The sequence below is a fragment of the Perna viridis genome, chromosome 1 (genome assembly GCF_037379345.1).
Source record: "Perna viridis isolate PV_CMFRI_1.1 ecotype Kerala chromosome 1, ASM3737934v1, whole genome shotgun sequence".
NCBI lineage: Eukaryota > Metazoa > Mollusca > Bivalvia > Mytilida > Mytilidae > Perna > Perna viridis.
The window spans coordinates 41,050,086-41,078,031 of record NC_142445.1 but is presented as its reverse complement, the minus strand read 5'-3'; the positions used below and the strand labels follow the sequence as shown (position 1 = coordinate 41,078,031).

The 27,946-nt window shown below is 32.4% G+C and overlaps 1 protein-coding gene and 1 long non-coding RNA gene across 4 annotated transcripts; one reads left to right on the top strand and one right to left on the bottom strand.

Moving 5' to 3' along the window:
- Positions 1 to 70: 70 nt before the first annotated feature.
- On the bottom strand, positions 71 to 19,242 carry LOC148628782 (uncharacterized). Of its 3 annotated transcripts, XM_088594418.1 has the most exons (10): positions 18,132 to 19,242; positions 16,553 to 16,753; positions 11,326 to 11,526; positions 6,503 to 6,703; positions 5,044 to 5,151; positions 4,073 to 4,379; positions 3,427 to 3,548; positions 2,569 to 2,698; positions 1,962 to 2,117; positions 71 to 1,322 (listed from the first exon to the last, which is right to left on the bottom strand). In XM_088594418.1, exons 4-10 carry the CDS (start codon positions 6,598 to 6,600, stop codon positions 1,206 to 1,208), a joined length of 1,038 nt encoding a protein of 345 aa, XP_088450544.1. In that variant the 5' UTR covers positions 6,601 to 6,703; positions 11,326 to 11,526; positions 16,553 to 16,753; positions 18,132 to 19,242; the 3' UTR covers positions 71 to 1,205. The 3 variants fall into 3 exon arrangements, with proteins under 3 accessions (XP_088450544.1, XP_088450554.1, XP_088450563.1); XM_088594428.1 differs by lacking the exons at positions 16,553 to 16,753; positions 18,132 to 19,242 and adding an exon at positions 12,906 to 13,875; XM_088594437.1 differs by lacking the exons at positions 11,326 to 11,526; positions 16,553 to 16,753; positions 18,132 to 19,242 and adding an exon at positions 8,082 to 9,027.
- Positions 19,243 to 21,571: 2,329 nt separating this feature from the next.
- Positions 21,572 to 27,158, top strand: LOC148628781 (uncharacterized). The gene is made up of 3 exons (XR_015924481.1): positions 21,572 to 21,708; positions 25,755 to 25,900; positions 26,895 to 27,158. It is a non-coding gene; the product is annotated as an uncharacterized LOC148628781 (long non-coding RNA).
- Positions 27,159 to 27,946: the final 788 nt, after the last annotated feature.

The following is a 27,946-nucleotide window of genomic DNA, read 5'->3' as shown; positions in this document are numbered from 1 at the left end:
AATAATTTTAATTCTTTCAAAAGTTGGTCCCAACAATAAGAATTCAAAGGCATTCATAAAAAAATGCCAATTTGTTTTAAAAGTTTATTTGTACATGCTCACATGAAATAATCTTCATGCAATTAATAAAAACTGCACCATAAAGCCGTTCCAAATCATTTAACTGTTTTCTTTTCTACTACTAATTTGAAAAAAGGCATGTTATCAATGCTATAACAATGACAATTGCAAAGTATATACTGTTGATTTGGGAACAAATTCTGAACGTGGATTTTCGTTCGATATGTAAATGATTAAGAATGGCCATCAAGTGATGCAATACAAATACAACTTGAAGTATGTTTGTATTGCAGATAAACATCTCTTTTTAAAAAGTAATCAAAATATACATATTGATATTCCAACTTGGAATATATTTAAGATGTAATGTTGAGTAATTGACTTAAAAACATAAATCTTTCATCGAAGTGATTATCAATTTCAGAGAGTGATTCCTGAGATATTTTCAATAATGTCAAATATTTACAAAGGAAGATACATGTAATATACAAATGTAAAAAACTGTACAAAGATATTTTGTTTATTATGAAAAACTGTTGTTTTGGATTGCTGTCTTAACATGAAAAAATTTTAAAACTATTATAATGTTTTTCAACAGATATCATATTTACTTTCAGTAATATATGAACATATGGCAAACTAAATTGACAAATAGTTCCACTAGATGAATTTCACAGTGTGTGAATGAACATCTGACTTCCTGTCTGTGTAAGCCACTAACAAATAATTCATAAGAAATTAATAACAATTTATTTTAAACAACTTGTCATCAAAATAAAGTGAAACCTGTGTTTACTGGCCCATTATGTATTGAGAGATGAGATGAGTTTGATGTTAGAATACTTAGCTCACTAATTTAAACCAGAAGCTGGCAAAACTATGACTCCATATTTTGTTTAATTTGAATTGTATCAGAAAAATCCTGAAAAATACTGAAACACTTGTATGAACAAAAGAGGAAGTTTGATTTACACAACTTTTAGGTTAATGGGGTTGGCTGTAGACAGGTATCACTATACTTGTATATTAGTCTTCAAGTAACAATAAATTGCATAATACAAAAGTTTGATTTATAGATTGAGTCATTCAACAATGGTACATGTCTAAATTTGCTGACAATACACAGTGGAGGATTTATTGTTCATTTAACGTCCTCTTTTCTTGCTGATTTTGATGGTGGACACTTTCCGACATTTCTTCATGTGTCTCTCGATGACATCCAATGCATCTGGATCCATAGTGGAAGTCCTCTTTTGAGGAATCTAAATGAAAATAATAAGAAATCGATGTAAAATAGAAACCCAAATAGAGGTCAACCAAAGAACAGAGAAAATTTGTAAGCTTAAAATGACATGAATAATGGCCTTTTCTCAACAGAAATTGTATTTATCTGCTACTTTCATTTTTTTCTAAACTATAAAACAAGGATTTTGTTCCTCACAAATCATTTAAAAATATTACAAATAACTAGAACAAAATCAATTCTACAAACAGACAACTGTGAATGTCTTACCAAGAAAAGAAATTTTACACATGGTACAGCCTACCAATATAAATCGATATGCAAAATATCAAATAGTACCAGTAAATGTTGATGATATTTTCCTGATACATTCATGAAAGCAGTTGATATGTAACCAAGCAAAATAAAATGTTGTACAGGATAGAGAGTTACAACCTATCAAGCTGAACATGCAGCATGTGTTGATAACAGTGTTGAATGATCTACTATTCTATAATTTGTGTTTGTCATTTGTAATTTCTATTTCATAGAACTTCAGTTGAATTTCATTAAAGACTAATGGTACAATTTATGCAGTTAATAGGCAAATAAATATAACAGTTAATTTGTTACCAGAAACCAATTACTGACAAAATTGCTATGTTTTGTTGTCAATTACCTTAGCTATATCATCAAGGCATGCCATCATGTAATTCAAGGTAATATTGCAGTTGGAGGGAAACTGGTCAGTCCATGTAAATGCATAAGTCTTTTTCAAGTTGTGACTGAGAACCCCTGTTACATGGTGGTGTAGCGTTGTAAGTTTGTTGTCATTCTACAAGAAAAAAAAACATGTAAAAGGTTATCTCATTCCACTTAAACATTTCGATGGAGCATGAATATCATATTAACTCAGAAGCACAATAGGAGGCAGTGCAACACTACTTAAATCACAAGGGTTCTGTACAAAAGATAAGCACAGATAATGAAAGTTTTAGAAACCAAAGTTCGAAGTTTTAAGCAGACATTTTGTAAGCCTATAAGACTAAGTTTAAAAACATATATATATGATTTAATTCATGCATGTAATAGCTGTATGAATTTTCATGGATTTGATGATAAACACAAGTTTAATGGGTTTTAACCTATCGTTAAACAAGACAATCAATTGGTTTGTATGAAGCAACATTCAGACAGTTGTTTCAAATAAATCTGTAGTTAATACAAATCATGCTGTTTCAAAACAAAAGGAAGAATTGTTTTTAATTGCAAAGGACTTAACTAACCTTTGATGCAAATGGAAATCTTGGTATTGCAGTTTTTGATTGGTCCATATTGTCAATGATGATAGAGGCATAGTTGTCAGGACTTGCAAGGGCTTTGCTCTTGTGTTTGTAGTATTTCTCTCTTGCAACTCTGAATAATAATCAACACAAAATATAAAAATGCATGACTTGATTAATCAAAAACTGTATCTAAAAGTTATTCAAAATGTAAACTAGAAAGACTGTGAGCAAACCTCACTGATAGAACTCCCACCCACTTTCCATCCCAGTAACCATGTAGTCAAAATATATACAGTCACCAAACAGAAAGTTATGCTCAGTCAGAAATTAAGTCAAAATATCAAAGGGTTGTGTTAAGTATATTTGCAGAAAAACTGGAAGGTTGTGTCAGACAGACATACACCATGAATACTATAAACCTCCCACAAATTGAAAGCTATAATAGAGAAGGAGACAAATTTATTTGTGAAAAAAGATTATGATACTTTTGGACAGTACTGATTGCACCAATGGCAATACACTTGAAACTAAGTGTTCACTTTGTACTTAAAATCCATTGTTTAATTAACATTTTTTATCATATTGATAGCAGTGTTTTATCGATTGTTCCCAATGAATTTCGATAATTCACATGCTGAAATAAATTCGGTAATTTCACTCTCTGGATTACTCCCCCCAACTTCACAATTTTGATATCACTCCGCCAATTACAGAATTTAAAATTTATGTTGAAAATAACATGATAAACCAAAATATATTCACTTGTGCCAAGAACATTTGAGGATTTAATTTGTGCATGAACAAGTTCACAATAAAAAAATCAAGAAAACTTTGTTGATTTGTCAAATATAGATGTACCTCTGAAGAGCAAGATGAGCTTTTCTTTTCAGCTCTAAGTTCTTCGCTTCTTCTGGAGTGAGTTTCTTCAGAAAAGCTTCTTTAAAAACAGCACACTCACTACACTGTGTCATTTTCTGATGCTGGAAAAAAATCTTAAGATGCAAATTTTGCAAATTCTTCTATTTCTATTATATGTAAGGACTGATATTTTCATAAAGTGGGGTTGTTATCTCTTTGATATAATCACCATACCTATTCTCGTTTTACTGTTTATTTCAGTTTATATTTTCAATTTATATGCATGTCCATAGCTTACGAAAGCATATGCTACATGTGTTGTAAAGCTAAAATGTTTCATGAAAATAAAAACCAAAGCAAGTACTATATCAGAACAATTCAACTCAAAAGAATTTCTTTCCTCAGTATTCATTGCAAGGAAACTTGAACCATCTTCAAGTTGGTGTCTTTTTTACAAATATTGATTTTATATCAGTACTCAAACTTACAGTAGTTCTGCTACATGTGCTATTACATGTTATTTATCAATTTTTTTACATATCAAATACACTTTATTTGTATAAGTCATTTAAAAAATGCTAAGTATTAAAATTGAGGTTTATGAAAGTGAGTGTTCATTCTCGCAATATACTAGTAAGTACAGTACCTTTCTAACTTTTAAGTTTGGAAACTCCATTCCCCAAATCTGTAAAAAGCGTGACAGCTTCACACACTTTAGACAACTGGTTATGCAGTGCAGTGAGTAGTCACTGAAAACAAGTTTCTTCGTTACACAGGACGGAAGATGCACTTCAGTTGCGTCTGGTTGCTCATCCCCAAAGTGCTTTGCATACTTCAAGAGAAATTCTTTTGTGTTGAGAAAGGCTTCTGTTGGGTAGCTCATCCCCTCTCTTGCGTCTTGTAACTTTATTTTGCTCCCTGACATTTGGAGCTTTCTGCGAATGTACTGGTACCTGCAGCAGAATGTTTAAGAATGTTAAAGGTAGTACAAAAGATAGAATTTCTTATGTATTACAATGACGGTATCATTTTGTTGTTACCAAAATTGTTTTGATTTTGTACTGTTGGAATTAATTTCCCAAAAGTACACATTGCAAAGTTAGACCAACATTAATATACTTGTTTACAAGAATGCATCATTTAGCAAAAATGTGTCTGGTTTTGATTCAGTTAGAACTAATGTGAGCAAGCTCACTGCAAAAACCTAAAGACTAAAAACTAAGATTACTTTCTATTGCACAGTAAGCAGCTTTAACAATTACTTAAAAGATGATGTGGTATGGATCTTCTGCTAACATTTCAGGGGTTCAAATTTATTTTCAAGAGTAAAAGGTCATGGACTTTTACCAGTTAAAAATCAATGGTCCTCTTGAGGAACACCAAAAGTCTGCAGTGAAGTGTTTTAAACAAATGAAGGTCAAAAATCCATGTAAATATAATTTCAAAGGTCTTAAGTGAGAAATTGAGGATCCCAAACCTCAGAATACCTTCCTTTCATTTATTCTGAATAAGAATCTAGCTGGTGACAGTACATTCATTTTATTCAATTACTAAATTGTGTTACTATATTAGTCAAGTTTTTATGAAGTTTAAATTATATACAGGAATGTAAATTACCTTCTATATTTTATTCCATGTATAATTCTCCAGGCCACATCACAGACTTCTTTTCCCCACATTAGGAATTTTGGCTTTTGATTGGTTTCTTGGAATGCATCCCTGTGACTGAAAGTAAAAATTGCAATGATACTAACAACCAACCAAAATGGACTGTCGATGCCATTTTTAGGATTATAATATCAGTGTTTAACCAGTTATATATATATATATGTAATGCATGAATATTCACACTGTCATGCTATGCATATCTTCCCACTTGAACAGGAAGTTGATATCAATCTTTATAATGGGAGCTGAGATTTTTGGGATGAAAATTGTTCTCCTTCATTCCATATATATCAGTGAAAAATGGCATTCCAACAAAACAGGAAGTTGATTTCCAACAGCATCCAAAATCTGCCCTATCAGTATCTATATAAAGCCACACAACCAATTTGATATCAATCCATTCATTGGGAGCTAATATAATTCCAATTAAATTTGGTTGGACACAACGGACAAAGGGACAAGGTGAATCTAACATAAAAATAATAATAATTATCATTCCTAGTGAGAGGCTATAATTATCAACTAGATATCACTAAGCAGTATTAATTGTTTAGTAATATTTGTTCAAACATTTTGATGGTAGCCCAAATGCCAAAATCATACCTGCTTAATCAGAGACAGTTTGTACATGATTACAACATCAATAGAGCAATAAACAGCTGGACCATGAGCACAAAATATGCCAATTACCATGTTGGAAGAAAATGGCGTTCTACTATAAAGTATTAAATGTTATGCTGAATTTTATCCCAAAATAATCAGGATTTTTTATTTGAAAAAGAAGGGTTATTTGAGTAATTTTAGACACTGCTATGAAAGTGGTCTGACAACATTAATAATGTCAGTATTTTAAATTTCAGCAGCCATTCACAATGGTCATGTGATGGCTGCCTGCTTCACTCAATAAAAAGCTTCACCCAGCACATCATGCTACTACCACAGCCAGTTGAACTTTGTTAACCGAAGTGAAGTGTGAACACAATAATTGTTTTTGACACACTAAACATAAGGACTTACAGCTGTTATAAACACAACAACTCACTTGGACACAATATTGCACAATACTTTGAAATTTATTTCAAGTACAAAATATATAAAGGTCTGCTTTAGGGGGCAGTTAAGGATCACTTTGTACTTCATTATCTATATAACAGTATATGATAGGGTTACTTTGCTGAACATATCTTAAAAGCTCTTGTACTTAGGCTGGGATTTTCATATGGAATGCAATAAAAAAAATTTCAAACCCACATCAAAAATGAAAAAGTCAATACTTCAAGACTCCCTACAATTTTAAAACTCTACAAGATCACTAAAATCTGATCGAAAAAAAAAACAAGCAAGGATTTAAATGAGGAATCAAGAAAAAAAAAGAAAGAAACTCTGGTACAAGAAGATAAGAACTTACATCAAACTGTCTCTAATGAACTCTGACTGTTCTTTCTGGTTTAGCAGATAAAAATCTTCTCTGCAAGTATGTATTGTGTTGAAATCAATGGACTCCATACATTTTGTTGAGAGCAATCTTTAGGAATGTTGAGGATGGTCTGTAAGTCAGTTTCTTTTTGTTGAAGAACACCTTCTTTTCTTTTTCTGGGAGATTTTCTTTCTGTAAATCATAAGAAATATAAACTAAAGTAATGTATAATGTATTGTTAAATGAAAAGACCTTAATTTCAACCAGAACAAGCATTCCAAGGGTAGTGCAAAACAATACATAGACCCCCTTCTGGCTGTTTATATCACTGACCCAAATACTACCTTGGATCATTAAGTATAAATGTCAAACTAAGGAAATCAGCAAAGTGTAACTAATCAAGGTAGACTCATATATAAAAAATCAGTTAAATATCTGCAAACATTTAGAAAAAAAACTGCAGAATTCTTAAATTTCGATAAAATTTTCGAGGCTCAAGGGCCATAACTTGAACAAATATCAGTGGAACACAACAAACTTATATTTGATCTGTAATTCATCAAGATAGACGTATACAAAAAATCAGCTCAATATCTTTCAGCATTTTGAAAGAAAGTATGGAAAACTTAAATTCTTTTCAGGACTGACTGACAGACAGACAGACGGATAGACTCAGAGCAAATCTAAAGTCCCCTTCTGCCAGTAGGGGGAATGAAAATAAGGCACTTAATAAAAACTAGAGGCTCCAAAGAGCCTGGATCGCTCACCTGGTCAAAATTGTCTTACTAGTATTAGCTTTCTAAAGCTGGACTCTTGACACTACTGTACTATTGTCACAAGAAACATTTAATCAATAAAGAGAATCTTAGTTATCCACCCAGTTTTCATATAATAAAATAAAATCTCTAAAAAAAGTCATTGTGGTACTCTTCAACAGTAATATCATCTGGAAACTGGGGATTGGCAGACAGAGATCAGGATAGAAATACACCTAATTTTTCAGCCGGTATCATAAACTGCATATCTAACCTGTCATGAACCAAAGCCTTAAGGAGTTTAAAATTGGTTCAGTTTAGACAAATATTCAGTTTACCCAGGTTCATTGTACATTTAAATTGTTATAAGGGAATACAAAGAGTGACTGGTTAAGATTCAGGATTTGGTTCAGACAGGTTTCAAAGTTCACAGTACATTTCATGAACTATCAACAAGGTTAATTTATTTGTTCAGTAATTTTGGAGGAGTTCCATTTACAATCGTGGTGGAGAGAAAACCACAAAAAAAAAGTACACTCAAAATTGATTTTTAACACTACATAACGCTTATCATTTTTTGAAACTGCGAAAATTGATACCCGCGAATATGCTTTGACAGAATTCACGAAAATTAGCAATTGCGAAAATTAATACATTAACAGTAATGTGTACAGATAAAAAAAATGAGATGTGATTGCTTAGGATAACATTAGTCTTTGTTAAAAATCAGTATTGAGTAATTTAAATGGATCAAATTGTAAAGTAAGACTACATGTTACATGATTAATTGCAACAAAATATAAATAACTACTGACCATTTCTGTAATCATATCTAATTTGTGGATCTGCATTTTCTTCATCAGAGGAGTAAACATCAATAACAAAAATTAAATTACCTGTGGAACTTTCATAAATATTCTGATAAAATCAATCATTACACATACATGCATGTAATTTGAAACTTATAAGTAAAACAGATATGTTGACAAACCCACTACACTAGTCATGGCTAAAATCGATAGAACTGAGCTGTAATTTATTAAAAATAATATATGTTGTTAAGTGGTTTAAGTTAAACATAATAAGAATAATGAATAAGTGAACAATAGCCACGTTTAAAAGGTAGAAAGGAACTAAATACAAATAAAATATGAATAAAACATTTTGGCTTCACCAGTGTAAAAGTTTATCATTACCTTTCAACTACAGACTACTTATGTGTCTGGAAAAAATTAAGGCATAGCATCCCCCATGTATGAGAAAATTACATTAATTTTATAAAAAAAAAAAAATATGTATCAAAAACTGACCTGACTTTTTGCTGTGTAAATTTTTTATTAGATACACAGGTTTGTCTGTAATCTGAGGGAAATTTGTAGTGAAATTGTGCCTGTATTTGTCGAAAGGTAATGATGATGAACTGTTAGCCTGGACTGCTTTTCCTTTAATCTAATGTAAAGCATTTTCAGATTTATAGAACCTTACATTATTTATTATACTTATATTATTTGTTATAGTTTAATTTACTAGTTTAATAGGGTCTCACTAACCACTTCTAACGTTTCATTATTTTACATGTTAAACAAATAATTTTCAATGTTTCACTGTGAATTCCCAGGACAAATGACACCTTAAAGTCGCATACCATTGTGAAGCTTGGAAAATAAGACTTTCAAAATCATTATTCTAATGGTATGATGACCGTAGAAGTTTTTCACAAAATTTACTTGACTAATAAATACTGACAATCAATATGTTTTACCTTTTTCCATTAACTTGCATCATGGAGACAAACAACTCACATGTGTAAACAATATTTACACACTTTTGTAGTAAATTACAAATACACATTCTTAGCTTTATTTTGACTACTTTTGATCAGAATACACACAAATAATGCACTTACAATGCATTTTTCTAGGTTCAGTGTGTTTTTGGTACTACATAAAGGGGGAGGGGGGTGGCCATTTGACCCGGAAGTGGTTAGTGAGACCTAGATAACAATTAATTCCCCTTGGTTTTTCATTTTATATGAATATAATTCCAACTTTGGTAGTAGGTACCTTCTTCATTTTTTCATATTTTTACTGGAAGTTTATTTCCTTTAGTTTTGCATCTTTTAAATAGAAAATAGGTCCAAATTACATGAGTTTTTTCTTCTCAATCAATTCTGACTACAAGTTATGATTTGGTTCAGTGAAATTTAGGACTTAATTAGTCATTACCTGATTACTCTGGAACATACTGAGTTAATTTAAGAATATGATGGTAAAGTATCCTGAATTTTTTATTGTAAAATTCAGCTTGTAGTTAGGTTTTTTTAGGCTAGAGAACACAGGCATTTTGATTGATATGAAAAAAAAATTTGTGCGAAAAACTTGTGAGAAATCAAGATTTCATGCAATTTTTTTTTTTTTCAATTCGGTTAGGGGGGCATGGCCCTCCTTAAATCCACGCCTGCGAGTCTATGTAAATTCCAGCAGGTCAATGACGAAGTTGGCTCAAGTTGCTTTAAAATGTACAGTGCTGTCAATGCATAATAACTCAAATATGGAAACAAAATGATTTAATGATATTTTTTAGGAAAATTTTGAAAATAATCCTGGTCCCAAGTGCCTGTGGACTCAAAGTACGGACCAGCTGAAATTTGAGTCCATTGGCTTCTTTTACACTACTGCTTAAAAATGCAATTTTTAAAAAATTCAAACTCACCACTTCCTTCGGAAACAAAGCTGTCTTCATCAGAGTTGTAAATTGTAGCATTTTTAGGATTATAATATCAGTGTTTAACCAGTTATATATATATATATGTAATGCATGAATATTCACACTGTCATGCTATGCATATCTTCCCACTTGAACAGGAAGTTGATATCAATCTTTATAATGGGAGCTGAGATTTTTGGGATGAAAATTGTTCTCCTTCATTCCATATATATCAGTGAAAAATGGCATTCCAACAAAACAGGAAGTTGATTTCCAACAGCATCCAAAATCTGCCCTATCAGTATCTATATAAAGCCACACAACCAATTTGATATCAATCCATTCATTGGGAGCTAATATAATTCCAATTAAATTTGGTTGGACACAACGGACAAAGGGACAAGGTGAATCTAACATAAAAATAATAATAATTATCATTCCTAGTGAGAGGCTATAATTATCAACTAGATATCACTAAGCAGTATTAATTGTTTAGTAATATTTGTTCAAACATTTTGATGGTAGCCCAAATGCCAAAATCATACCTGCTTAATCAGAGACAGTTTGTACATGATTACAACATCAATAGAGCAATAAACAGCTGGACCATGAGCACAAAATATGCCAATTACCATGTTGGAAGAAAATGGCGTTCTACTATAAAGTATTAAATGTTATGCTGAATTTTATCCCAAAATAATCAGGATTTTTTATTTGAAAAAGAAGGGTTATTTGAGTAATTTTAGACACTGCTATGAAAGTGGTCTGACAACATTAATAATGTCAGTATTTTAAATTTCAGCAGCCATTCACAATGGTCATGTGATGGCTGCCTGCTTCACTCAATAAAAAGCTTCACCCAGCACATCATGCTACTACCACAGCCAGTTGAACTTTGTTAACCGAAGTGAAGTGTGAACACAATAATTGTTTTTGACACACTAAACATAAGGACTTACAGCTGTTATAAACACAACAACTCACTTGGACACAATATTGCACAATACTTTGAAATTTATTTCAAGTACAAAATATATAAAGGTCTGCTTTAGGGGGCAGTTAAGGATCACTTTGTACTTCATTATCTATATAACAGTATATGATAGGGTTACTTTGCTGAACATATCTTAAAAGCTCTTGTACTTAGGCTGGGATTTTCATATGGAATGCAATAAAAAAAATTTCAAACCCACATCAAAAATGAAAAAGTCAATACTTCAAGACTCCCTACAATTTTAAAACTCTACAAGATCACTAAAATCTGATCGAAAAAAAAAAAACAAGCAAGGATTTAAATGAGGAATCAAGAAAAAAAAAAGAAAGAAACTCTGGTACAAGAAGATAAGAACTTACATCAAACTGTCTCTAATGAACTCTGACTGTTCTTTCTGGTTTAGCAGATAAAAATCTTCTCTGCAAGTATGTATTGTGTTGAAATCAATGGACTCCATACATTTTGTTGAGAGCAATCTTTAGGAATGTTGAGGATGGTCTGTAAGTCAGTTTCTTTTTGTTGAAGAACACCTTCTTTTCTTTTTCTGGGAGATTTTCTTTCTGTAAATCATAAGAAATATAAACTAAAGTAATGTATAATGTATTGTTAAATGAAAAGACCTTAATTTCAACCAGAACAAGCATTCCAAGGGTAGTGCAAAACAATACATAGACCCCCTTCTGGCTGTTTATATCACTGACCCAAATACTACCTTGGATCATTAAGTATAAATGTCAAACTAAGGAAATCAGCAAAGTGTAACTAATCAAGGTAGACTCATATATAAAAAATCAGTTAAATATCTGCAAACATTTAGAAAAAAACTGCAGAATTCTTAAATTTCGATAAAATTTTCGAGGCTCAAGGGCCATAACTTGAACAAATATCAGTGGAACACAACAAACTTATATTTGATCTGTAATTCATCAAGGTAGACTTGTATACAAAAAATCAGCTCAATATCTTTCAGCATTTTGAAAGAAAGTATGGAAAACTTAAATTCTTTTCAGGACTGACTGACAGACAGACAGACGGATAGACTCAGGGCAAATCTAAAGTCCCCTTCTGCCAGTAGGGGGAATGAAAATAAGGCACTTAATAAAAACTAGAGGCTCCAAAGAGCCTGGATCGCTCACCTGGTCAAAATTGTCTTACTAGTATTAGCTTTCTAAAGCTGGACTCTTGACACTACTGTACTATTGTCACAAGAAACATTTAATCAATAAAGAGAATCTTAGTTATCCACCCAGTTTTCATATAATAAAATAAAATCTCTAAAAAAAGTCATTGTGGTACTCTTCAACAGTAATATCATCTGGAAACTGGGGATTGGCAGACAGAGATCAGGATAGAAATACACCTAATTTTTCAGCCGGTATCATAAACTGCATATCTAACCTGTCATGAACCAAAGCCTTAAGGAGTTTAAAATTGGTTCAGTTTAGACAAATATTCAGTTTACCCAGGTTCATTGTACATTTAAATTGTTATAAGGGAATACAAAGAGTGACTGGTTAAGATTCAGGATTTGGTTCAGACAGGTTTCAAAGTTCACAGTACATTTCATGAACTATCAACAAGGTTAATTTATTTGTTCAGTAATTTTGGAGGAGTTCCATTTACAATCGTGGTGGAGAGAAAACCACAAAAAAAAAGTACACTCAAAATTGATTTTTAACACTACATAACGCTTATCATTTTTTGAAACTGCGAAAATTGATACCCGCGAATATGCTTTGACAGAATTCACGAAAATTAGCAATTGCGAAAATTAATACATTAACAGTAATGTGTACAGATAAAAAAAATGAGATGTGATTGCTTAGGATAACATTAGTCTTTGTTAAAAATCAGTATTGAGTAATTTAAATGGATCAAATTGTAAAGTAAGACTACATGTTACATGATTAATTGCAACAAAATATAAATAACTACTGACCATTTCTGTAATCATATCTAATTTGTGGATCTGCATTTTCTTCATCAGAGGAGTAAACATCAATAACAAAAATTAAATTACCTGTGGAACTTTCATAAATATTCTGATAAAATCAATCATTACACATACATGCATGTAATTTGAAACTTATAAGTAAAACAGATATGTTGACAAACCCACTACACTAGTCATGGCTAAAATCGATAGAACTGAGCTGTAATTTATTAAAAATAATATATGTTGTTAAGTGGTTTAAGTTAAACATAATAAGAATAATGAATAAGTGAACAATAGCCACGTTTAAAAGGTAGAAAGGAACTAAATACAAATAAAATATGAATAAAACATTTTGGCTTCACCAGTGTAAAAGTTTATCATTACCTTTCAACTACAGACTACTTATGTGTCTGGAAAAAATTAAGGCATAGCATCCCCTATGTATGAGAAAATTACATTAATTTTATAAAAAAAAAAATATGTATCAAAAACTGACCTGACTTTTTGCTGTGTAAATTTTTTATTAGATACACAGGTTTGTCTGTAATCTGAGGGAAATTTGTAGTGAAATTGTGCCTGTATTTGTCGAAAGGTAATGATGATGAACTGTTAGCCTGGACTGCTTTTCCTTTAATCTAATGTAAAGCATTTTCAGATAAATAGAACCTTACATTATTTATTATACTTATATTATTTGTTATAGTTTAATTTACTAGTTTAATAGGGTCTCACTAACCACTTCTAACGTTTCATTATTTTACATGTTAAACAAATAATTTTCAATGTTTCACTGTGAATTCCCAGGACAAATGACACCTTAAAGTCGCATACCATTGTGAAGCTTGGAAAATAAGACTTTCAAAATCATTATTCTAATGGTATGATGACCGTAGAAGTTTTTCACAAAATTTACTTGACTAATAAATACTGACAATCAATATGTTTTACCTTTTTCCATTAACTTGCATCATGGAGACAAACAACTCACATGTGTAAACAATATTTACACACTTTTGTAGTAAATTACAAATACACATTCTTAGCTTTATTTTGACTACTTTTGATCAGAATACACACAAATAATGCACTTACAATGCATTTTTCTAGGTTCAGTGTGTTTTTGGTACTACATAAAGGGGGAGGGGGGTGGCCATTTGACCCGGAAGTGGTTAGTGAGACCTAGATAACAATTAATTCCCCTTGGTTTTTCATTTTATATGAATATAATTCCAACTTTGGTAGTAGGTACCTTCTTCATTTTTTCATATTTTTACTGGAAGTTTATTTCCTTTAGTTTTGCATCTTTTAAATAGAAAATAGGTCCAAATTACATGAGTTTTTTCTTCTCAATCAATTCTGACTACAAGTTATGATTTGGTTCAGTGAAATTTAGGACTTAATTAGTCATTACCTGATTACTCTGGAACATACTGAGTTAATTTAAGAATATGATGGTAAAGTATCCTGAATTTTTTATTGTAAAATTCAGCTTGTAGTTAGGTTTTTTTAGGCTAGAGAACACAGGCATTTTGATTGATATGAAAAAAAAATTTGTGCGAAAAACTTGTGAGAAATCAAGATTTCATGCAATTTTTTTTTTTTTCAATTCGGTTAGGGGGGCATGGCCCTCCTTAAATCCACGCCTGCAAGTCTATGTAAATTCCAGCAGGTCAATGACGAAGTTGGCTCAAGTTGCTTTAAAATGTACAGTGCTGTCAATGTAAAATCATGATGGGTTTAGGTTGACAAAAAATTCAGTTTCTAACAGTAACACTGCAGTCTTCCTTACCTAATTTGACACCATTTGTTGACAGAGAAGATCTATTTGGTTTGCACGACGGATTTTTTTTTATATGCTCTTGAAAGTGTGTATATTGAAATGCACAGTCTTGAAATTATGCGTAATTGTGGTCTCGTATCCGCATTGAGCCAAAAATTCTACTATACATTGGGCCTTAGTGCAACCGGAAGTTCCTATTATGGTAAGTTTGGACTGCAATTTTTTTTTTTTCAATTCGGTTAGGGGGGCATGGCCCTCCTTAAATCCACGCCTGCGAGTCTATGTAAATTCCAGCAGGTCAATGACGAAGTTGGCTCAAGTTGCTTTAAAATGTACAGTGCTGTCAATGCATAATAACTCAAATATGGAAACAAAATGATTTAATGATATTTTTTAGGAAAATTTTGAAAATAATCCTGGTCCCAAGTGCCTGTGGACTCAAAGTACGGACCAGCTGAAATTTGAGTCCATTGGCTTCTTTTACACTACTGCTTAAAAATGCAATTTTTAAAAAATTCAAACTCACCACTTCCTTCGGAAACAAAGCTGTCTTCATCAGAGTTGTAAATTGTAGCATTTTTAGGATTATAATATCAGTGTTTAACCAGTTATATATATATGTAATGCATGAATATTCACACTGTCATGCTATGCATATCTTCCCACTTGAACAGGAAGTTGATATCAATCTTTAAAATGGGAGCTGAGATTTTTGGGATGAAAATTGTTCTCCTTCATTCCATATATATCAGTGAAAAATGGCATTCCAACAAAACAGGAAGTTGATTTCCAACAGCATCCAAAATCTGCCCTATCAGTATCTATATAAAGCCACACAACCAATTTGATATCAATCCATTCATTGGGAGCTAATATAATTCCAATTAAATTTGGTTGGACACAACGGACAAAGGGACAAGGTGAATCTAACATAAAAATAATAATAATTATCATTCCTAGTGAGAGGCTATAATTATCAACTAGATATCACTAAGCAGTATTAATTGTTTAGTAATATTTGTTCAAACATTTTGATGGTAGCCCAAATGCCAAAATCATACCTGCTTAATCAGAGACAGTTTGTACATGATTACAACATCAATAGAGCAATAAACAGCTGGACCATGAGCACAAAATATGCCAATTACCATGTTGGAAGAAAATGGCGTTCTACTATAAAGTATTAATTGTTATGCTGAATTTTATCCCAAAATAATCAGGATTTTTTATTTGAAAAAGAAGGGTTATTTGAGTAATTTTAGACACTGCTATGAAAGTGGTCTGACAACATTAATAATGTCAGTATTTTAAATTTCAGCAGCCATTCACAATGGTCATGTGATGGCTGCCTGCTTCACTCAATAAAAAGCTTCACCCAGCACATCATGCTACTACCACAGCCAGTTGAACTTTGTTAACCGAAGTGAAGTGTGAACACAATAATTGTTTTTGACACACTAAACATAAGGACTTACAGCTGTTATAAACACAACAACTCACTTGGACACAATATTGCACAATACTTTGAAATTTATTTCAAGTACAAAATATATAAAGGTCTGCTTTAGGGGGCAGTTAAGGATCACTTTGTACTTCATTATCTATATAACAGTATATGATAGGGTTACTTTGCTAAACATATCTTAAAAGCTCTTGTACTTAGGCTGGGATTTTCATATGGAATGCAATAAAAAAAATTTCAAACCCACATCAAAAATGAAAAAGTCAATACTTCAAGACTCCCTACAATTTTAAAACTCTACAAGATCACTAAAATCTGATCGAAAAAAAAAAAAAACAAGCAAGGATTTAAATGAGGAATCAAGAAAAAAAAAGAAAGAAACTCTGGTACAAGAAGATAAGAACTTACATCAAACTGTCTCTAATGAACTCTGACTGTTCTTTCTGGTTTAGCAGATAAAAATCTTCTCTGCAAGTATGTATTGTGTTGAAATCAATGGACTCCATACATTTTGTTGAGAGCAATCTTTAGGAATGTTGAGGATGGTCTGTAAGTCAGTTTCTTTTTGTTGAAGAACACCTTCTTTTCTTTTTCTGGGAGATTTTCTTTCTGTAAATCATAAGAAATATAAACTAAAGTAATGTATAATGTATTGTTAAATGAAAAGACCTTAATTTCAACCAGAACAAGCATTCCAAGGGTAGTGCAAAACAATACATAGACCCCCTTCTGGCTGTTTATATCACTGACCCAAATACTACCTTGGATCATTAAGTATAAATGTCAAACTAAGGAAATCAGCAAAGTGTAACTAATCAAGGTAGACTCATATATAAAAAATCAGTTAAATATCTGCAAACATTTAGAAAAAAACTGCAGAATTCTTAAATTTCGATAAAATTTTCGAGGCTCAAGGGCCATAACTTGAACAAATATCAGTGGAACACAACAAACTTATATTTGATCTGTAATTCATCAAGATAGACTTGTATACAAAAAATCAGCTCAATATCTTTCAGCATTTTGAAAGAAAGTATGGAAAACTTAAATTCTTTTCAGGACTGACTGACAGACAGACAGACGGATAGACTCAGGGCAAATCTAAAGTCCCCTTCTGCCAGTAGGGGGAATGAAAATAAGGCACTTAATAAAAACTAGAGGCTCCAAAGAGCCTGGATCGCTCACCTGGTCAAAATTGTCTTACTAGTATTAGCTTTCTAAAGCTGGACTCTTGACACTACTGTACTATTGTCACAAGAAACATTTAATCAATAAAGAGAATCTTAGTTATCCACCCAGTTTTCATATAATAAAATAAAATCTCTAAAAAAAGTCATTGTGGTACTCTTCAACAGTAATATCATCTGGAAACTGGGGATTGGCAGACAGAGATCAGGATAGAAATACACCTAATTTTTCAGCCGGTATCATAAACTGCATATCTAACCTGTCATGAACCAAAGCCTTAAGGAGTTTAAAATTGGTTCAGTTTAGACAAATATTCAGTTTACCCAGGTTCATTGTACATTTAAATTGTTATAAGGGAATACAAAGAGTGACTGGTTAAGATTCAGGATTTGGTTCAGACAGGTTTCAAAGTTCACAGTACATTTCATGAACTATCAACAAGGTTAATTTATTTGTTCAGTAATTTTGGAGGAGTTCCATTTACAATCGTGGTGGAGAGAAAACCACAAAAAAAAGTACACTCAAAATTGATTTTTAACACTACATAACGCTTATCATTTTTTGAAACTGCGAAAATTGATACCCGCGAATATGCTTTGACAGAATTCACGAAAATTAGCAACTGCGAAAATTAATACATTAACAGTAATGTGTACAGATAAAAAAAATGAGATGTGATTGCTTAGGATAACATTAGTCTTTGTTAAAAATCAGTATTGAGTAATTTAAATGGATCAAATTGTAAAGTAAGACTACATGTTACATGATTAATTGCAACAAAATATAAATAACTACTGACCATTTCTGTAATCATATCTAATTTGTGGATCTGCATTTTCTTCATCAGAGGAGTAAACATCAATAACAAAAATTAAATTACCTGTGGAACTTTCATAAATATTCTGATAAAATCAATCATTACACATACATGCATGTAATTTGAAACTTATAAGTAAAACAGATATGTTGACAAACCCACTACACTAGTCATGGCTAAAATCGATAGAACTGAGCTGTAATTTATTAAAAATAATATATGTTGTTAAGTGGTTTAAGTTAAACATAATAAGAATAATGAATAAGTGAACAATAGCCACGTTTAAAAGGTAGAAAGGAACTAAATACAAATAAAATATGAATAAAACATTTTGGCTTCACCAGTGTAAAAGTTTATCATTACCTTTCAACTACAGACTACTTATGTGTCTGGAAAAAATTAAGGCATAGCATCCCCTATGTATGAGAAAATTACATTAATTTTATAAAAAAAAAAATATGTATCAAAAACTGACCTGACTTTTTGCTGTGTAAATTTTTTATTAGATACACAGGTTTGTCTGTAATCTGAGGGAAATTTGTAGTGAAATTGTGCCTGTATTTGTCGAAAGGTAATGATGATGAACTGTTAGCCTGGACTGCTTTTCCTTTAATCTAATGTAAAGCATTTTCAGATAAATAGAACCTTACATTATTTATTATACTTATATTATTTGTTATAGTTTAATTTACTAGTTTAATAGGGTCTCACTAACCACTTCTAACGTTTCATTATTTTACATGTTAAACAAATAATTTTCAATGTTTCACTGTGAATTCCCAGGACAAATGACACCTTAAAGTCGCATACCATTGTGAAGCTTGGAAAATAAGACTTTCAAAATCATTATTCTAATGGTATGATGACCGTAGAAGTTTTTCACAAAATTTACTTGACTAATAAATACTGACAATCAATATGTTTTACCTTTTTCCATTAACTTGCATCATGGAGACAAACAACTCACATGTGTAAACAATATTTACACACTTTTGTAGTAAATTACAAATACACATTCTCAGCTTTATTTTGACTACTTTTGATCAGAATACACACAAATAATGCACTTACAATGCATATTCCTAGGTTCAGTGTGTTTTTGGTACTACATAAAGGGGTAGGGGGTGGCCATTTGACCCGGAAGTGGTTAGTGAGACCTAGATAACAATTACTTCCCCTTGGTTTTTCATTTTATATGAATATAATTCCAACTTTGGTAGTAGGTACCTTCTTCATTTTTTCATATTTTTACTGGAAGTTTATTTCCTTTAGTTTTGCATCTTTTAAATAGAAAATAGGTCCAAATTACATGAGTTTTTTCTTCTCAATCAATTCTGACTACAAGTTATGATTTGGTTCAGTGAAATTTAGGACTTAATTAGTCATTACCTGATTACTCTGGAACATATTGAGTTAATTTAAGAATATGATGGTAAAGTATCCTGAATTTTTTATTGTAAAATTCAGCTTGTAGTTAGGTTTTTTTTAGGCTAGAGAACACAGGCATTTTGATTGATATGAAAAAAAAATTTGTGCGAAAAACTTGTGAGAAATCAAGATTTCATGCAATTTTTTTTTTTTTCAATTCGGTTAGGGGGGCATGGCCCTCCTTAAATCCACGCCTGCGAGTCTATGTAAATTCCAGCAGGTCAATGACGAAGTTGGCTCAAGTTGCTTTAAAATGTACAGTGCTGTCAATGCATAATAACTCAAATATGGAAACAAAATGATTTAATGATATTTTTTTAGGAAAATTTTGAAAATAATCCTGGTCCCAAGTGCCTGTGGACTCAAAGTACGGACCAGCTGAAATTTGAGTCCATTGGCTTCTTTTACACTACTGCTTAAAATGCAATTTTTAAAAAATTCAAACTCACCACTTCCTTCGGAAACAAAGCTGTCTTCATCAGAGTTGTAAATTGTAGCATCTTCGTCTGTCGTGTGATAAAGTATTTTTGGGTTGCCTGGAAAAGAAAAATATTCATATATGACTACAATTCTACTATTAAGCCCGTGTACAGCACTTCATGATTGAATTTAATTACTCAATTTAGATTTGCAAAACAGTTTCATGTCAACGCGAGAAATAGACTGAAACAAATATATACAAATAAACAGGTTCCTTAAAAACCTTTTGATTTCTCGCTTTCAAATAAAAGAAAGACAATATTTTTTTCAGTCAGGAAAAGTAAGATTGCATATAGTTAAAATAAGTTCAGATTTTTTCCTAAGACCAAGAAAATATATTTGTCTATTTAAGGTTATACTTGAAGGAAAAAAGGTAGGAAGGTTTTTGCATAGACACCTATGGTGGGATTACTTGACTTAAGTAGTGCTCAACTAAAATTTTTTAACACATAAATGCACTTTGATAAACAATTAATAATTGAAATCAACAGAAGTACATATGTAAGGAATAAACAATTTTTTAAATAAAGTCGATCCATATTATAAAGCAAGATATTCTGATACTGTCTAAAAGCTGCTGATATTGGGTAAGCAGAAGCTAGATTTTTTTTCAAAAATAAGGTTTGATAGGCAACTTTCTTAATAAAAAGGACATACAAGTATAAAACAGAATTCGTCTTCAATATAGTTAAAAGAACATTAACAAATACGCCAACTTCTATTAACATCTACCCCTTTCATTTGCAAGACTGTGATTATAACCATACAACTTTTTATACATATATGGCATAGGTTTACATAGATATGGTTGAGGAACTGTTTTTGGATGTTTAGGGGTGATCGGTCAAATATATACGTTATCTAATTCTTTTTTTTTCGCAAATTTTACAAATTTTACAAAAAAATCATCAGATTGTCATGTAAGGTTCTGGTGGAGAAAACATACTTGTAAATGTGAAATGCAAAAAATGAAGCATTATTACGTATGCGATCTTTATGGTAGAAAATTAAAAAAAAAAAAATATATATATATATATATATATATATGCGCCCTGGCCGTTTTGGGCGAATACGATATTTTCCGACGTTAGTAGAATTTGTTTGGTCGAAAATATTGATTAAGTTATGAGGCATTTTTTTAATATCGGAGGTTATATAGTGTCATTTTTTGCTGGTCAATCGATTGGTCAGTTGTATTTTAAGTTTAATTTGATGAAAAAAAAATTCTCCCGATCAAATTTCGCCCTTATTATATAATACTCAAGTGAAAAAAGTTGTTTTGAAACATGGATATGTTGGGGGAACCAGGAAAAGAGGTTCATTTTTAGGGCAAGTGTAATACATTATCAACAGCAGCATTTTCGTTGAGATTTTACCACCATTTCAATAAAGAAAGACATTTATTCAAAGGATTGAAGAGCAAAATTTTCTCATGAAAAATTCTACGATTATTTGGGACTTGAATGTTCCACAACAGAACCTCGAACGATAGCCACACCCATATGCGTTTTTTTTATCTGACTGTTATCCGAACATAAGTCATTCCAAACAGGTAACCATCCTTTTGCTATAAGGAATTTATCGGACCTTTTCATAATTGAGGATAATTAAGACCCGAGACGATTTGAATGTGTAATGGCAGTACAGGCAGGTAATCAAGTCAAGTAAACCTTATTTAAAGTCGATAAATCAAACAGGAAATATAAGCTCTGTACAACTTTTGAAATCGTCATAGTGTAATTTTTGCTGACTTACAAAATGTACACTGCTCTCGCAGATTCATCAGCGGTAAGACCTCACTAACCTACATTCAAAACAAGGACGTCCATTTTAAAAACATTTCAGGTCATTTTGTATTGGTCCAAATTTCCTCTGACACTGCAACCCTCTTCTTTTTATTTGGATATTGATATGTCGGGTTGGGGTCAGAATGATGTGCCATACAAAAAGTTGGAGAAACAGCGGTACCGCGGAGTACCGCCCTTCAACTGCTTGTATTTGTAACAACTTTCAAGAATCAAGTTGAAATTGTGCATGTCATATCTACCTAGTTTGATTCCAGGATCATTTTCCTGTATGCTGATACCAAATTTGCTACAAAAATTACCTTTTTTTTTTGAAGTTTTGATCATTTTCCATTTGAGACCCTGTTTTGTTGACATTTAAAATGTTTTAAAATTTTTGAACCGTAAAAGAGAGCATGTTACTTTTGGAACGGAAGGGTAGTACAAACGTGATTTTTCTGTGGAATTTTGAAATATTCTGTTAGATTCCAGTCTTAAAAATCGTTTCTGCTCTGTTCCTTCCATAATGTAATTCTTGTAGTTAATTTGGTATTAGCATACAGGAAAATGATTCCAGAATCAAAGAGTAATCAAGGGAACCAAGGTTATATTGGTAATAAAAAGAATGTAATCTAGGGACAAAGACTAGATATGGAAAACAGACATTCACAACAAAGAACATAGAGCAGTGTGGAAAACAACCGCTCGCCAAATACGAGTAGATGTGTATTTTGGCGAGTTCTCATTTGCTTACACTTGTCAATTTGGCGACCATCAATTGATTGGCAAGGTCCAAGGAAAGTTAACCAGCCAACAGGTTACTTAGTAAAACATCCCTTAACATCATACATTATAAATATGTTCCCTTCATTTTAAGAAGTTTAGCTTGAATATTTCAAGTGAATTTTGGCATGATATGCACAATTTTATTGACTTGTAAAGCATTGTTTACGATCTGCCATTTTAATTTCTGGTAAATGGGATGCGCCAAAACCTAGGCGACGGTCCTGATCTCGTATTAGTATTTAAACGAAATTATCTTGGTAATTTAAGATTTGTTACCTTGCAAATTAGTTGTTTATTGCTAAAATAAAAATGAACAAGAAATGGAGTACTTATTTTGTTACTGTAAAGTACTTGAAAAACTTAAATGGGAGAGTATATTCGAAAATGGAAAAGTTTTTGATAAATTTAAAAACAAATGAAAAGATAGTTGCAGAAAGACAGGAGATAGTCAAATCCAAGAGAAGAAAGATGATAGTACAGAAAAAAAAAAAAAAATGTGGGTAGTTGAATTTATATTTGACTAGCAAGATCAATATTCCACTAGCCAGAATGGCAAGTTGGGGAAAAATGGTTTCTCACACTGATAGAGTAACTAAAATCATACATACTAAGTAACAAAAGCAACTGAAAAACTCGGACTCCACTAAAAATTGGGAGCATGGACCAGGTGCACCGGTAGGGTAAGCGTCCTCTGCTTTTCTAGAAACACCTGCGGAGTTGCTCATAAAAAGTCAAGTCTGGGTAGACAAAAGAGGAAAGGAAAACTATGACCCGTTGAATAAATCAGTTTTCATGGTGCAGATGGATACACCATAACGATCCACGAACTAGGTAGGTGTGACATGCACAATTTCAACTTGAAAGTCATTGCAAGCGGTTGAAGGGCTGTACTCTGTGGTACCGCTGAATCTCCAATTTTTTGTATAACACATCGTTCTGACCCAACCCTACATATCAATATCCAAATGAAAAAGAGGAGAGTTGCAGGGTCAGAGGAAATATGGACTAATTTTGTATGTGGACCATATTAGCTAAAGGATTGATTTAGAGATAAGCCTCTTGGTGACCTGAGGCTAAGCCCTCCAATATGGATTATGGTTATCTTAATTTCCATTGCCTCTTTTTCTCTAGGCAATGTTAAAACGCAAGGGTGTTAAGATACTGATAGTGATAGGGATTTTTTGCTAAGGAGAAGAACGCTTCATTGATTTTCCAGATGTCAGAATGACAGGACAGTATTAAAGGGATGGCATTTTTTTTACAAGAAAACAATCGAATACCATCATACTTGCATTGATATGTTGTGGTTCATACACTACATGAAATTAATTTTCAAACTACATAGGTACCCTATGGAAAATGCATTACTAATAATTGCGCTCTTGTATCCTATAGAGAATGTGTACTATCACATTCACTTTTTTTCTTCATCACTGTTTTTTGGTGCTTAGCTTTCCTGCAAACTCTGTGGTGACTTTGATCATTCTTTTTTTTTTCAAAATTGATGCTTTTTGGGCTGATATTGAGAAAAAGTTTTTCAAAAAGGCTATTTTAATGGGCAATGAGAAGGGATGCATTGAATGGATAGGGGCACGGAAGTCCAAGTCAGGTTATGGGGTCCTAGTAGTGAAATGGCCTGATCGAGAGGGCAAAAGGGAGACTGCACACAGGCTTTCCTACATGATAAGGCATAGGATCACAAGGGATGATTTTCAAAAATCTTTTAATGACAAAGAGTGCAGCCATATCTGCCATGAGAAACTGTGTGTCAAGCCAGACCACATAGCCATATAACAACATGAGTTTAACCAGGAGAGAATTCACTGCAAAAGTCAAGGCCTCTGCTCAAAATCACACAAACCATATTGTTTAATATTTCATTTTATTAATATAAAAACTATTTTCTAACAGAAATTCTCCTTTTCTTTTTTTTACACTGTAGGAATGGTCTGTGTGTTTGTTTCGAGAAGAAGGTTTCTGTTCTTTTTCACTTTTCAGTAGCGAGTTTTTCTCATACGCAATAATTTCACTTAATTTTTCATACAGTTTCAGTGATGTCACTAAGTTTTTAAGTAGCTGGCTAATTAGATAAAGTAGGTGGCGAACCCGCCCATTATGGCAGGGGGTCCGGGGGCCGCTCGCGGCCCCCATAAGCTCTGGGGTAAATGGTGCAATATCCTGCATTCTAGGGCTCTCCTGGGCCATTGTACAGGACAATAAGATTACAATTTTTATACAAGTTTCTGTTTGTTAAGCCTAAAAAATGTGATATTTTTTAAAAATTTTGAACAAATTGTTTATTATTGAAAAGTTCCCCATTGCATAGACCCTTCTTTTTTCCACTTAAGACAAGTGACAACAAAGTAATTATAAATAATTTGAGCTTTTAATTATTTTTTTTTCTAAATTGTTTTGCTAACTAGCATAATTAACCACTCCCATATTAATCTTTTCTCTCATTACACGCTTGAACCATCAATCGATCCAATCTTGTTGAAAATTTTGTTTTGACAAAAATGGCACTTGTCATACCCAATGACCTTGCTAGTATTTTATCGAATTAAAATAAGATATTAAATATCATCAATAATATGATTGTTAATTTATATCTACCATTGTCACTGTCTGTCTTTTTGGCCTTAGCTGGCCCTGGTGACAAAAAACTACAGATAGATGATTGTCCCTGTGTCACAGGCTTTGACCTTTTACGGCCCGACATGTTGCTTTTTGCTGACCGGAAACGAAGTATTTTTAGTTCAGTAAAAATAAGAAAGTCTATATTTAGAAACAGGGAAAAAACGCGGACTATTTATTTTAGCAACCGAACAATACATTAAAGTCACACCGATGCGTCATTCAAGTGCAATTTTTAATATTTGTAGATGAATATTGTCAGTATATTATATAAAGAGAGTCTTGAAGAATATTTCATGAATTTTATTTTTGTGGGGTACGAAAGTAGCCGGCGACGTTTGAAAGAGTAGGCGGCGATTTTTGCCGGCTGCTGGCTTCTAATGACATCCCTGAGTTTGTACAGTTTTTCACGTTTTTCACCTCTATATTTCTTGTATTCCATTGTTTGCTTATGCTGCTTTTGTAAAATGTCTAATTTCTGCACACTTTTTAGAGCCTGGTAAGCTGTACTCCCAACTGGAATGTCACAGTGTAAGGCACTACACAACTCAAGGATGGATTCACCTGGACCAAGATTTACACTATGGATGGCTGAGTGTGCCCTTCCAGAATAGTTCTTTTTGTACATTACATTTGAAGGTAAGGAACGCCTTATGCTACGATTCACACCCTCGACAAAGTTAGTGTTCATATTAAGCCTGGTCTTCTCAAGTGCTTTTGGTCCGAGGCACTTATTTACTGCGATACGAATAAAATCCATGTTTTCATGGGTATGCATGATTTTGAATGTCTTTGGTAGTAGACTTCTCTTCTTGAGCCACTCACTCTTGCCACATACAAAAGAATGTTTCTTGCATAAGTCATGTTTTCCCATGTAGCACCGTATAACTGCATCAACTGTATGAGACATCTTTGATTTAACTCTTTTAAAATTTCCTCCGAATTGCTTAGTACATACAGCAACTTCAGAATTGCACCTTTCAGTTAAGTCTGTTGCAAAGTTATTCAGTAGCTTTTGGCGTTGCTTTTGTGTCCGTGCTGGCATGATTTTTAGGAGACTTTTGTCTTTTTCCACACTTTTCCGCATATTTTCCGACAAATGCCTGGTATCAATGAAATGCTGAGGCTCAGTTTTTGATTTTCCCTCCTCATACAAATCAACTGCAGCTCTGTAAGCTGAACTGTCTGGGTCAGTAACTAAATAGTCTACTTTTATGTTGTCTTTTAAAAGGTCTTCAAGGCACTCCCTGGCCCATGCATATTCATCACCAATGCTCTTCACCATTGGAATATTAGCACTGCATTCATCAGTACATTCAGACTGGAGTTGGCCTGAGTCAAAAATCAATATCTAGTGAAGAATGCTCTGAACAGAGCTTATTTTTGTCAACCAAATTAACAATTTTATGTTTTTTTGTTACATTTTCAGCTGATTAGCTTGTTGGAACGGTGTGCGTCCAATTCCTGGGTTGTGTCTGTTGCTGTACATGCCATCCATTTGAACACTAATACATCTTGGATTTTTCTTTCCTCGGAGGCGGTTTATTTCAACTAATTCTTCCCTTCTTCTTTTCATGTCTTTTTTTACAACTTGTACAATGTTTTTATATACTTTATTTGTCCTTCTTTGCAGGCTAGAGGCTGCTGGAGTTGAGATATTGCCACTTAGAAAGATTTTGCACAAGCTTGTAGGACAAATTGGAGTCTGACTCAGGCCAACTAGTACACCAGTTGTTAGTTTTGAGGGTTTTCTACCCGGTCTGCCGGTTTCAAGTTCCTCATACTGTGTATACATCTTCGAAAAGTATTTAAACGATGCGCAAATAAGTCGAAATCTTGATGAGAAACCTCTTTTTTCTTCTTTGTCCAAATCGTATAGTAAAATACCATCACAGTCTGGACTTTTCATCATATGCTCTCTAAATGCGCAATTCCACATGTTTTCTGACTTGTAAAGGCACAGCACTCTGTGGGAATCAGAATTCAACCTGAAAATAAGAGAAGAAACCATATTTTATGTCCTACTAACACTAAAGTTATTTCTATATTCAAATGCAATTTACAGTTATCTCCCCCTTAATTTTAATATTTTTTTTTAATGGAGCATTTATGTACATTTGGCTGATATCTAGTTGATTTTTTCCTACTTTATAACTTAAATAAAGGTTAATTACTATACAAAGTGCATGAATTTGTGTTCTTGGAAATAAATTAGCAAGTTTTAAGGAAAAACTAAATAGTTTGAAAATTGTGCACATATGGCATATATTGTTTATTTTTTTTTTTTTATCTACATTAATAAACTGTTTGATTGTAAGTTAATTACGTTATTTATTATTACATGTCCTACCTTTTATTTTTTAGCTCCTTTCTTACATTTCCTAGCAGCAGGAACAGATTTAGATTTTGGTCGCACTAACTTGGCCGCACAACTGGACCGCTCTGCCTTCTCCTCAGGATCAGTGTATGGATCATTAACAACCAGTTCATGAGTTAACCTTGTAAGTCTAATGTATTTAGGTGTTTCTAAGTCACTTTTCACTGTTGAAAGTTTAGTCCTTGCTTTTTTGTGAGGTAAATTCCCAGATTTAAATGTGTATTTATTTCCTTTTTTGAATCCTGACATTTTATAAATTTGAAATGTTGACTCTGTTAATTTAGCATTGATAAGTGTTGATGTGCTCT